General features: G+C 46.3%; 1 protein-coding gene across 3 annotated transcripts in view; it reads right to left on the reverse strand.

The window, feature by feature from the left end:
- The window catches only part of FAM120A (family with sequence similarity 120A), a 48,338-nt gene extending 38,585 nt beyond the window's left edge, over positions 1-9,753 (reverse strand). For 2 of the 3 annotated variants that reach the window (XM_050979142.1, XM_050979143.1), the window contains exons 1-2: positions 8,820-9,753; positions 3,149-3,395 (exon numbers count right to left, since the gene is read on the reverse strand). In XM_050979142.1, the coding sequence (XP_050835099.1) occupies positions 3,149-3,395; positions 8,820-9,293 (721 nt within the window). In that variant the 5' untranslated portion in view covers positions 9,294-9,753. The remainder of the gene's footprint in view (positions 1-3,148; positions 3,396-8,819) is intronic. The other variant, XM_050979141.1, reaches the window with a different exon arrangement.
- Positions 9,754-12,378: the final 2,625 nt, after the last annotated feature.

Raw genomic sequence — 12,378 nt, forward strand, 5'->3', positions numbered from 1 at the left:
TATGTTACAAAGTGCTGTCACAGTGAGAAAGAGATCAGCATTACATAAGCAACCTCTATTTCTTGACCTGGCTGAACAACCTCAACATATATTGATTTTTCCCAATTTCATGGCTTATTTTAGTGTATGCCTTAGGTTTGTTGCTTTTTTTTTTTTTTAAAGCAATTAGATACTAATTGAAGCTGCTGTCCTTTCTAAAGAGTTCAGTGATTTGGAGCCTATATCTCACACTGGATTTGTTTTTCTACTTGCTGAAGCTTGGGTTGCTTATTTTTTAAAAATTATTCTGAAGTATTTGAGTCAAAAGTTACAAAATAACCCAATTCAGCTCCCTGTTTACATCAGCAGCAATTAAAACAGAAATTTTTAAGAGCATGCTCAGAGGATGCAGTATCCAGGTCACATTTTAACCATTCAAAGAATACCCTTTATACTACAATGCTACAACTATAAACCCCTTCCGGATAAAAAGCTGTAAGAAGGAAAAAAGCCTGTAAACCAAGCCAACCAACCACAGTGTACCCAGAATCTCATCTGAAAGCAATCTTTACAAGTTTGCCTTGTTGATACAGTCAGAAAAATATTTTGAGGGATGATTTCAATAGAAACTTTATCCCTGAACAGAACTCAATCCCAAATCACTTGCCATTGAGAACAATTTTTTAACTGCTCAGTTTAAAGTCATTCCTCAGGCATCTCCAACTGTTCAATGTGAGACTGAAACTTTGAGGATGATTTTCCTTTTTCAGCATTCCTCAAATTAATTTTTGGACTTAATGACAAGAAAGATTCTGAACACAAAGAAAACTTTAGTTTTCTGGATAGAGAGAAATACATCTGCAGCCCTAAAGCAGAATATGGATATCACAGCTATAGTGATAGTTTGGGCCTGCTGGAATTGCAAACATTAAACCAGCAACTTAACTGTAATTATTTCAGAACACATTCTTTTATTCCTACACAAAGTACTAGCATGGGGAGTTATACTGCTGTACCCAGAAAAAAATTCACGTGCCTTCCCATGCCATCAAATGCTCACTCATTCCTTCCCATTGTGCTTTTCTTTAATCTATTTAACACGATCAAAAAAGATTCAAAGAGGCCAGAGCAATAAGGACAGAATAACCTGTGAAGCCAGAGAAGTCCTCGGATATTCAACAAAAATATAAAAATTTAGATTAGAAAATGAGCCACCCTAATTTAAACACATTCCATGCTACACGCACCTATATGCATATAGGAGTCTAGCAGTCTATTAAAAAAAACCAGTTACTGTATTACTAAGGTTGCAAAAGTTAAAACATGTTACCCATACTTCAAGCCAAACTGTATCTGTTTGTTGTCAGCTTATATAATCACTTCCTATCCAAATACCTAAGGTTCCTAAAATTCACTCACATAAAAATAAACTCTAAGCACAGGAAGATCTTTGGCGTATCTTCTGTTCTAACCCTGATTTCTATGAACTTTATTATGCTTACTCATACTGAATATATACACATAAGAAATGCAAAGGAATACTCAGAACTAAACTTGTAGCTGACCTAGGGGTTTTTAACCTTTGTACCAATTTGACAGGGACGGAGGAAAGCAACCAAATCTCTCAACCATAATCATGTGAAATTACCTCCAATTTCTTTCTCCTAAGAACGTGCTGAAAACTATTTGGTCATAAAAGACAAGAGAGAAAAAACAACCAAGAGTTTCCTGCATAAAACTGCAAAGCCTTCAGAAACTTTATCAGAACTTATCTCACCTACTGTTTGATATAAGCAAGCAAAGCCCCAGCAGGCCATGCAGCGGGAATTGTCTGGCGACTTAAAGTCACACTTCCCATGAAGTCCATAAAGCATATCTGCAACTGGGAAACTGCTTTTCCAGCAGTAGTTATTACTCACTGAACTGGCATGCCCTAACTTATTTATAGACTCCAAAACAAAATCAAGCAGTAGTAGTCTGTCATGCAATTCCTGCAACAGCAGCTCAGCCATCCCTACTATTGCCTTCCCTCCCTACACCTGTGCAGGCAGGAAAAACAAACTGAAAAAAAGCAAGTCCAACTAGTCAAATACTTGTGGCTGTCTACTGCAAGACCCACTGGATCCTTCCTTCTTAACATGGAAGGTGCCTTCCTGGACTGGGAACAATGTCAAAGACCACTAAAATATTAGCATTTAAAACAGTAACACAAAGCCTCTCTCACTGAGAGCTTTCAAAGAAGTTTTATTCCTCTATCCTGTAACCATACTGAAACAAAGTGAGTGAGAAACTAAAATGAAAATCCAGTTATATTAATTTGCTTGCACAGCATGACAAGATTGAGAATATGGCTGTTCCCAAAAAGCATTCAGAATGCTATTATAAATAAATCTTATTCACTGGAGTCAACTTTGTCAGTACTTAATTCACTCTTCTGTCTGAGAGAGTATGACAGTTATTCTCTACCACTGCTATGGAAATAGAGTGTGTTAAAACTGTCACATTTAAGCAGAAATGTGAAACTGGAGACATTCCCACCTATGCTACTGAGTATGAGAAGCTCACGGGCATGAGAAGCAGGAGCGCTAAGAAAGTATACAGCCAAAACCAATGGAACGGTACAATGTCAGTCACTTGTGCTTTCAGAAATGCGGAGTTCCACTCAATTATAGCTCAGTATATTTCTGTTGTACCTGACATGCTGCCATATCTGTCCAATACCCATTTCTGAGGGGAAAAAATGCCTCAGCAAACCCAGCACCTTCACTCCATAGGTGTTATTTTTAGGTAGAATTCAGGACAAAAGCATACTTCCCATCAGGAAAGTGTACCACTGAAACTAGACCTCATACACTATACAGGACCCAAACTAGAACCTCAACTGTCCTGATTTCCCCCACCCACAGAGAACGTTCTGGCTAGGCAGAGCTCAGCTGAACCCTTGCTTTCAACTCTTCTTTCTAGACAGCCACAATTTGCATTGCTCGAAGGTTTCTATAAACTAGGCATGTCTGACCTCAAACACGCATCCAGTCCACCTCACACAGCAGGAATGTCTGGAAGAAAAGGGTGCCTTTCCCCAGGTACTCTGTCAAATTACACACAAATTATTTTAAAACCGTTAATAGCAACTGAAATCGTAAGGCTGACTAGCAGCATCTTCACTTACCTAAAAGAGCAGCAAAAATAGGAAAGCGATTTGGATTCAGGTCCAGTTGCTTGGCAACTTCATGCATTAGGTATTGGCTTGTTGTGAGGCTTTTCCCATTCCGGCTCAGTTTTAGGGCATGGGCACTGAAATAGTAAGGGATGTTGCACAATGCATAATCGGAGTCATATGCAACCAAACCATGGAAACCTTTTTCTCTGCAGAAAGCAATTACTTCTTGATGATGATCCTCAATGCTCTGTGCAACCTACAGTGGAAGACAGAGCAATTAGCTTCAGTAAACGTAAGCACTGATTGATCACAACTATTAAGATGTAATGGGTCTTTCGGAAACTATACATGTGAATTTAAAATACTTGAGATATTTTTTAAGTAATTAAAAAATCTAGTGATGCAGCACATACAGACAGGATGTAAGGAGCACTCAGAAGCACAGCACACACTTCTGGAAGCCTGCATGCTGCATGGCATTGTGTCCTAGTGAGCTCATCTGAAAAAACTGCTTATTGCCAGAAACACTTGAACGCTGAAGACATTACTGTTCCAGTGTCTGTACCAGCTCATGGGAAAAGCCTTGAGGCTGTGGGTACTCCAGCAGTTCAGCACACCAAGATGCCCCCCATGATCAAACAAACCCATGACACCTTTTAAAGTTTTTTGAGCCTCTTTTAAATGGGCCAAACACAATCCCAGATGAACAGAGAGAACTTTGTTGACCTTTCAAATGCAAACCTTGCTGTATTAAGCCAACTTTTTTTCCCATTTCCACCTTCAGCCTAATCCCTTCGTGCACAACTGAATCTGATGGTGCAAACTGCTTTGAGTTTTTAGCCCAAACTTCACCTCTCCACTCTTGTTGCTTAGCAAAGCACATATTTTAGGCTACAGAAATCAGATGACTTGAACAGACATGTGCAGGGAGACATGGGCCAATGCCTAATGCTGGAAAGAATATATAAAAGAAACCCTTTCTAATCAAGAAGCTTATACAGAAAGTGAAAGTCCCATGAGAACAGGTCAGGACCTAGAGTCCTGCATTCCAACACACCTTCAGAGCTGCTAAAATTACAGCATGCATACAAGCACACTCAACTACAGCCAGCTGATGGCTTTGGATTCCTAATGCTTCTGCCATCCACAGATATAATACACATTCAGCAATACAGAAATCCTCTTGGAAGTTGGGGGTTGATATAACCCACTCTCACAGAGTAATACATTTTAACAACAGTAGAGATAGCAAGTTATCCCAAAATAGACTAGTGAAAAACTATTAGCTTCAGTCTCCACAGCATATATGAATAACCACAGCCTTAGTGCCAGCAAGGCTATTTATTTCCTCTTCAGAACAGGAGACAAGGTCCACAGCCCCTGCAGTCACCCACAACAAGTTAACAGTGACCCTTCCTCTTCTACTCATGTCTTGCACTTGCTGAACCTGATGCTGAACTACTGTATTCCAGAGAGGTATGTCAAATTCTACTTCTTGCATGCACCTTTGTGAGATACTCCCTTTCAAGCCAGATTGTGAGCAGCAAAACAGTCAGCACATCACCGGCTACTGCAAAGACCAGCTCACTAAGCTCTCCCTACTACTAATCCTACCATCCCATAGTCTTCAGAAAATGTTACTTCTTCAGAAATTTCCTTGATGGACTGTTTTTAAAATTTACTTTGTTTGTGAGAAGAACACACACATACACTCATTTTTCTTGCAATGATGCTGCCCTCTAGCATAAGGTGTGAGAGAAATGATAAACATTTTGGGAAAAAATTTAAAGACATCAGATTTACATAGTTCCTAACTAAAGGAAGGCAACTTAGGCTTTACCCCAGCCCCACCCAACAGTCTTCACAGGTTTTAAATTAGAAAAATCCCTCCGATGTTTTTTAATGAAGGGTAGATAGATTTAAATTATGTCCATATCTCTAAACCCAACCTCTGCATGCACAAGCAGTTCTGATCTATAAAAACCCAAGTGAGAACTCCTTCGGCAGCTCTAGGTGTGACATGGGTGTGCAGACAACGCAAGAGGAAGCTCTGTGTGCAGCTCCTCTGATTTTCTATGAGCTATTTCCTCTACCTCCACAGCTTCCAGTTCCCTCCCCATTTTATAGAGCTTTTTAACCCAGCACGAACCTGCTGTGTGCTCAGGGAATACCAGAATCCATGTTCAAATAACTGAACCATCACAAGGAAAAGAGCGGTATTTACCAAAGTACAGTTAACCCAAAAAGCTCTAACAAGATGGGAGTAAGAGATACTCTCATGGCTCTCACAAATGCAGAGGTACCCAGAAACACGCAAGCTTCAAAAGCTACCCTGGGAGAGGGATGTGGTAGAAATCACAGCCAGGAATTTGGAATCATTCTCAAGTCGAAATCTTGTGTAAACATTAATGGTGCTGGCTCAGAAAGAGAAAATCCTGCCTGAGTAAACACACGTGAGCACCTTTAGGTACTGAGAACAAAACAGTCCCCCGAAGTATTAGTCATTAAGAACTCTGCTACCTAAATATTTAAATTTCAGCAAACCTACTTAGCATAAAAGTTTCTTCTAAGAATTATTCTCCCCAAACTGAAAAACACCAGGTCACAATGAAACTAAGAACCCGCAGGATATTTGTTATAACCTGGAGGAACCTGTTATTTTTACATCCTGCTGAAACCATCTGTGAGTGATTTATAATTGTTCTGGATAGAAGATATTACTTTTCCTGTCTAATTACCAAAATGGATTAAATTCATGGCCAGTTCGTAGCTTCACACAGAAACTTACTCCAGAATCAAATGCTCCTAAAAATATGAAAATCAGTTTCATATTTAAAGTTAATCAGTATTCTCAAAACCAAGTGAGAAAACACTACAATTTAACAATGGTTTTATGCATATGCAGATTTTTAAAATCATCTATACATGTAAATAAGATGCATTTGCTCTGTGCCCATCAGGAGGGATACACCAGAGTGAGAGTGAGGAATAAAACTGAAGGAAGATTTAGAGAAAAACAGATACATGTAACAAAGCAGATTTAGAAATATAATGATTCATGTAAGAGAAAAAGAACAGCAGAGAAGCAAAGTGCTTTAAGTTCAGCAGTATCTTTGATGGGCATCATGCATGTGACCACTATAAACATGAAATATCCTTCCTAACCTGAAAATTACAACTAGATTTATCAGCAAAGTTTCTTGATAACTGAAAAAACTGAGGCATCAATCAGAAATTGCTGATAACCTTCCTGTCCCCAGGACAGCTGACCAATGCAGAGAACCAACGCAGTTGGGACATGCATGGTGGTGGCTCAGTGGTATGGACAGCAACAACCTCTCCCCCCCACACCCCTCACTAACTGGTAACAAACTGCCAACTCCCAGGGCTAACCCAACACAGACAAATAAATATACAACTCGTAAACCTTCTTCATCAAACTGGGGGGATATTGTATTTACTGAGATTTTTTAACTTTGGGGTATTTTTTTTAATGACAGAAAAAGGGCTCAGTATGAGTGTGCTCACACTCCTATAACTGCTTTCAGAGATTAGGAATAAGGCCTGTCACCAAGAAACCATAAAGGAGCTAAAGCAGCTGCAATGGAAAGTAAACAAAATCCTACAGGGTAATACCACTGTCAAATGCAGCAACTTGGTTCAGATCTAATGTACCTGAGTCAGGTCTGTAATAGAAAATGCTTAACAAACTAACAGCCACTTCAACATACTTATTTACAAAACTACTGCATGCACTAAATTCCCACTGATATCAAAACAGCTGGCTTCCTGTTGGGTACTATGCATTTTTATGTTGCATTAAACCAAGTCTCTACTTTAACACATTAAAAGAAAAAAAAAATCCTTATTTTACCCCATTGTTTTTACCAATGATCTCTAGGTCTCAATAAGAAATGAGGAAGATTTATAATGCACCCACAAACAGGTTAAGGTAAGGACCTTCACTGCACGGATTCTAAAACTTTTTGCTGAAAGCACAAAACTATTTCCTAGCTACAAAAGGTCCCCAAAAGTTCAAATGATAGGATGTTTTACTTATTGTGCAAATTCCCACCATCCAAAAAACATAACACCATTTGGCTTCTACAATGACCAGGAAAAAAAGACTGCAGCAGACGCGGCCATAACCTCCCCACTTTAGGCAAGGCCAAGTCCAAGGCATCACGTTTGGCAGAGCTGCACGTGCCCTGCAAGAATGAGCTTCGCCTCCACTTCCAGTTCGTTCCACACATGCTTTGCCTGGCACAGCGGCCCCAGCCTAGTGACCTAATCCCCGCCACAGCCGGGGCCACCACAGGCTGGGACCTCCACTGCCGAGTGGAGTGAACTCAGGATGCCTGTGCTCCAGCTCAGTGTTCCTCCACAGATGGGCCTGGCCCAGCGAGCAGCGCACTCCGAGGGAGCAACATGATTCCCGCCCTGTTGGCAGAACTAGGAGAAACTTCACCCAAAGCCACCTGTGGGGTGAGCTCCTTGGAGAGGCCTCTGTACCCCAGGGCTGCAGCCCAGCCAGAATGTTTCCAATCCACTGAAAGGCCAAATTACATTAACATTACGGTGCTGCTAGGGATCGAGCAACTCCGAAGGTTACATATTTTTCTACACACAAAAGTAATTTAAGATAATAAAGCACGAATATGTGCTTCCCTCCTGCTGCCCTTCCTTCCTCAGCAGGAAGGCGAGCAGGCTACTCCTAAAACTGCAGCTTCATCCCTGGTCTTGCTTTTCCAGTGCCTTGTGTTTCTATATACACAATCGTTCAGCTGAACAGAAACCATCGTAAATCAGGAACGCCATGTGGAGAGATGCGACGTGGTCATATCCTGCAACCTTTGAAATCGTAGCCTTCGAGCACAAGATGGCCATGGACCCCAGCTCCGACAGGAAGGGCTGTTTGTGGGGCTGGAAAACTGAGGCTGCCCCTTAAGGAGTTTAAAAGAAGGACTGTCAGCTTGGCACTGCTGATTGCACAAAACTAGAAGTGTGGCTGTTATGGAGTAAGGAGCCAGTTAGTCTACAACTGTTTTTAAAAGCTTGTTGATATTGAGAAAACGCTGAGCAAACACGAGAACCTCCATAAAGCCAAAAGTGGCACCCCTGTGTTTTTTGCAGCGAGCCATTTCCCCTTCAGCCCAAGTTTAAAACACCTCGCCTCAGCCGGGAACTTGTTGCAGATCCATCCTGAGCGAGAACTAAACTGATTATTTTTTTCCTCCCCTCAATAATTAATTGCAGAGAAGCTTTTTGCCCACCCGCTCTCCCCTGCGGTACCACAGCCCACAAGGCAAGAAGGGACATTTTGAGTCAACGGAGCGAAAGAACATGGAGGCAGAAGCCGCCCTGCTGCCGGGCCGGGCCGGGCCGGGCCGGGCCATGGGCGCTGCCAGTCGCCCCGCCAAGGCTCCCCGGCCTCCGGCCTTGGTGGGGCGGCGGGCAACGCCATGTAAATAAGCCGAAATCCCCCGGGGATTGAGGTCGCCGAAAGTTGTGCCGCCCCCGCGGGTCTGGGCGACATTTTGAGGCGCTGAGGGGAGCGGCTGAGGGTGCCCTCCCTCCCCCCGCGGGCAGCCCCCGCTGCCATCTTGGAGCCGGGAGGGAGCGGCGGCGAGGGGGCGCCGGGACCCCGGCCGGGGGGGGTGGACCCCGGGCTCCTCCTCACCTTGATGTGGAAGCGGATGAGGGCCAGGCGGATGCAGTGCGCCATGCAGACGGGCGGCAGGAACCAGACCTTGGGCGGCGGGGTGCCCTTGTTCTGGACGTGGCTAACGATCTGCTGCGCCGTCTGGCGCTCGTTGCCCTGGCGCTTCACCCACTCGTGCAGCCGGGCCTTCTCCAGGGCGCCGTTGAAGAAGACGAAAAGCTCGATGTTCCCGTTGAAGCAGGCCTTGGCCAGGGCCGCCAGGTAGCCCAGCATGTGGTTCCACTGCCCGCCGCTCACCCAGTCCGTGTAGAAGCCGCCGTAGAGCCGGTGCAGGCAGTTGTCGGCGTCGATGAGGAGGCGCAGCGGGGTCTGGGGGGGCCGCTGGCGGCCCCCACCCACGAGGCTGCCCCGCGCCAGCTTCTGCAGCTCGACGGGCACTACGGCGCTGGGGCAGTGCTTCTCGATGTAGTCCTGGAATCCCTGCACTCCCATGGTGAGGACCGGGCGGCGGCGGCGGGCGGGCGAGCGGGGTCCCGGCGGCGGCGGCGGCAGCAGCAGCGGGGTCTGGGCTCGGGCCGGGCGGCGCGGCGGCGGCGGGCGGGCGGTGGGAGCGGTGGAGCCGGGTGGGAGCGCTGGCTGCCGTCGGTGGCCGATCAGGGGGGAGTTGTATGGATTAGTGGGGGGCTCATGGCTGCCGCGGCCGCCATGTGCTGCGCTCACAGAGCCATGGCTCGGGGATCCGGGCGGCTGCGGCTCCGACTGCCGGGGGGCGGGGGAGCGGCCGGGCGCGCAGGAAGCCAACCCGCCGCCGCCGCCGCCTGCGGCAGCGAGAGCGGAACGGGCGGGACTTGGCGGCGGCGCCGCTGCCACTCAGTCACCGCGCGGGGAGAGCGGAGCGCACTCGGCGCCGCCCGTGCTCGGAGCCCGGCGCCCCTCACAACCCCCTTCCCTGCCCTGCCCTGCGACTCTGGCCCGGACCGGCCCGGCCCGCCCGCCGCGGCCGTTGCATAACCCGGGCATGCGCGGGAGCGCGGCGGAAGCGAGTGGCGGGGACGGGGAGGGGAGGGAAGGGGGTCGGAGGCGGGGAGCGGCGGGGGGAACTGGGGCAGGGTCTCCCGTCTCGGCCCGGATTGGCCTGACCCGGTCCTGGCCCCGCGCTGCCGGCCAGCGGCGCTCCATTAGCCCCGCGGCCGCCGTGGCGGACCCCGCTCGGGAGAGGGGCGCTCCGAGGACCTGTTGCTCGGGGGTGTTCGGTCGTGACGGGGCAGCAGAAGTGGTCCCACGGCGGTTCGGTTCCGGCCGGGGAGCCGGGGGACTCTCGGCAGGTGCCGCGCCCGACCTGGCCACAGCGCCTCCTATAAAGGTGACCGGCTGGCCTGGCCTCTCCCGGCTGAGCGTTTGCTGCTGCTGGTAAAGCTTCCAGATCATAGAATACCCCAAGCTGGAAGGGACCTGCGAGGATCATCGAGTGCAGCCCCTGGCCCTGCACAGACACCCCAACGATCCCACCCCGGCTATCCCTGGCAGTGCTGTCCAAAAGCTCCTGGAGCTCTGGCAGCCTTGGGGACATGACCCGACCCTGGGGAGTCTGTTCAGTGCCCCAGCACCCTCTGGGGGAAGAACCTTTCCCTGATGTCCACCCTAACCCTCCCCTGGCCCAGCTCCAGCTGTTCCCTGGGTGCTGTCTCTGTCCCAGGGAGCAGAGATTGGAGCTGCCCGTCGGGAGGAGCTGCAGTCCCTGGGGAGCTCTGACCTCAATCTTCCCTTCTCCAGCTAAGCAAACCAAGTGCCCTCAGCCACTCTTTGTAGGCCCCTCCACACTCTTCTCCATCTTCTTAGCCCCCCTTTGGACATTCTCTAATTGCTTAAGATCTTGTATCGTGGCACCTGAAACTGCACACAAGACTTGAGGTGAGGCCACACCAGTGCAGAATAGAGATACGCAATCATCTCCCTCAATGATTTTGGCAGCCTTTTCACCTTAGACATGCTTTAAGTGGCAACTGCTTGCATCTTGAAATCTGTCATCCACAGGGCAGCCAAACTGTTGCCATAACTGGTAAATGAGCATAAGTATCAACTACCAGGGAAGAAACCCATATATGAGCATTTCTGTCAACTACTGGAAGAAACCTGCTCTTCACTGCACAGGCAGTGAGGAATTAACCGTCTTCGGTTTTACCAGAAGAAATTATGTTTTAAAAGGCCAAGGTGCCCAAGCTCCAGAGGTTGCCTGCAAGTTTATCATTGCAATAATACTGCAGCACCTGAGCAATTCTCTGCTGTTAGGCTGTTGGAAAACTACAGGAAGTGTCAAGCTGCTGATGCTGTGTGTTCACATTAGTATTTTATTAATGAGGAAAAGCATATCGATAATGAGATTTCAGTCAGGCTGGATTGACACCCACAGTAAATATTCCCAACAGGGAATAGCTGTTGCAGCAGGAGTGGGCTGGCTCACTCCCAGGCAGTGAGTGCCATGGATGTGTGTCTGAGCCCACCTGGTGCAGCATCAGCATGATAGAATAAAGAATTCTGGAAAAGAGCTATGGAAGTAATCAATGACAAGTGCATGTTTCTTCTTGGAAACCTCTTTTTGCAGTAATCTGAGAGTGTGGTTTCCTAAGTAAATATTCTGATCTCTTTCTGAATTACTTTTCCCTTAGAATTCTTCGACTACCCTGTAAGAATAGATATGTTATAGTAGCATTGAAATAATAAAACAATTTGGAAAGAACTTTGAGGAACACACAAAACATGGTAGCAGGCCAGTAGTGCTAATAGAAGGAAAGTGGTTCGAAGAGAAAGAACTTCAGAATTTCAAATATCCTAAAAATCACCAAAATTTGGTCAAAATAACAAGTACTGCCGTATATGAGGTGCCTAAAAATCAGACTTTCAGACAATCCTGCATGTATCCAATGCTCCAACAGTGCAAAACTTGATCACAAACAAGCCATTCTCTAAGTAGCCTTGTGAGCAATATCTGAGTCAAGAAGAATTCACTTCTTGTTGTTAATTGTCTCACAGGGTCTTTAAGTTCAATAGTCTTAGGAATGGCAAATAATCTATAAATGAAAGATGATAAATTTGCTTGTGTCTTTTTCTGTTTTGTTATTTAGGAAGAAAGTTATTTAGTCCAGAGCATGTGCCACCAGCAGCCTGGCTGTCAGCCTCCTGTCAAGGAGGCACAGCAGAACTGACACTGCCAGCTCGTGCCCAGCCACAAACACAGCCCTCCCTCCCCAGTGAGAAGAGAGAGGAAAAGCATAAGGGGAGCCAAGGTGCTTCCAGAACTTATTTAATATAAACTAAAAGTTTGTCCAGACAAGAAGACAATGGAAAATAAGTTAAATTTATGGAAAACAAAATTACTCTGGAAAGCGGGTAGATTAAGCTAGACTTAAAGACCAATTAATCAAAGACACAAGGCAAACAAGATGTTTTTTTCATCAACCAGCAGCAGAAAGCCTGCAGGATTCATCAATCTTCTACTTTAGCACTGAGATTTGTGTTCCACAGTTCCCAGGTGTTGGTTGTGTAAAGGAAGGGTTAATAGCAGTTGGTATTAAAGTCA

This window comes from Serinus canaria, chromosome 12 (genome assembly GCF_022539315.1).
Source record: "Serinus canaria isolate serCan28SL12 chromosome 12, serCan2020, whole genome shotgun sequence".
Lineage (NCBI taxonomy): Eukaryota > Metazoa > Chordata > Aves > Passeriformes > Fringillidae > Serinus > Serinus canaria.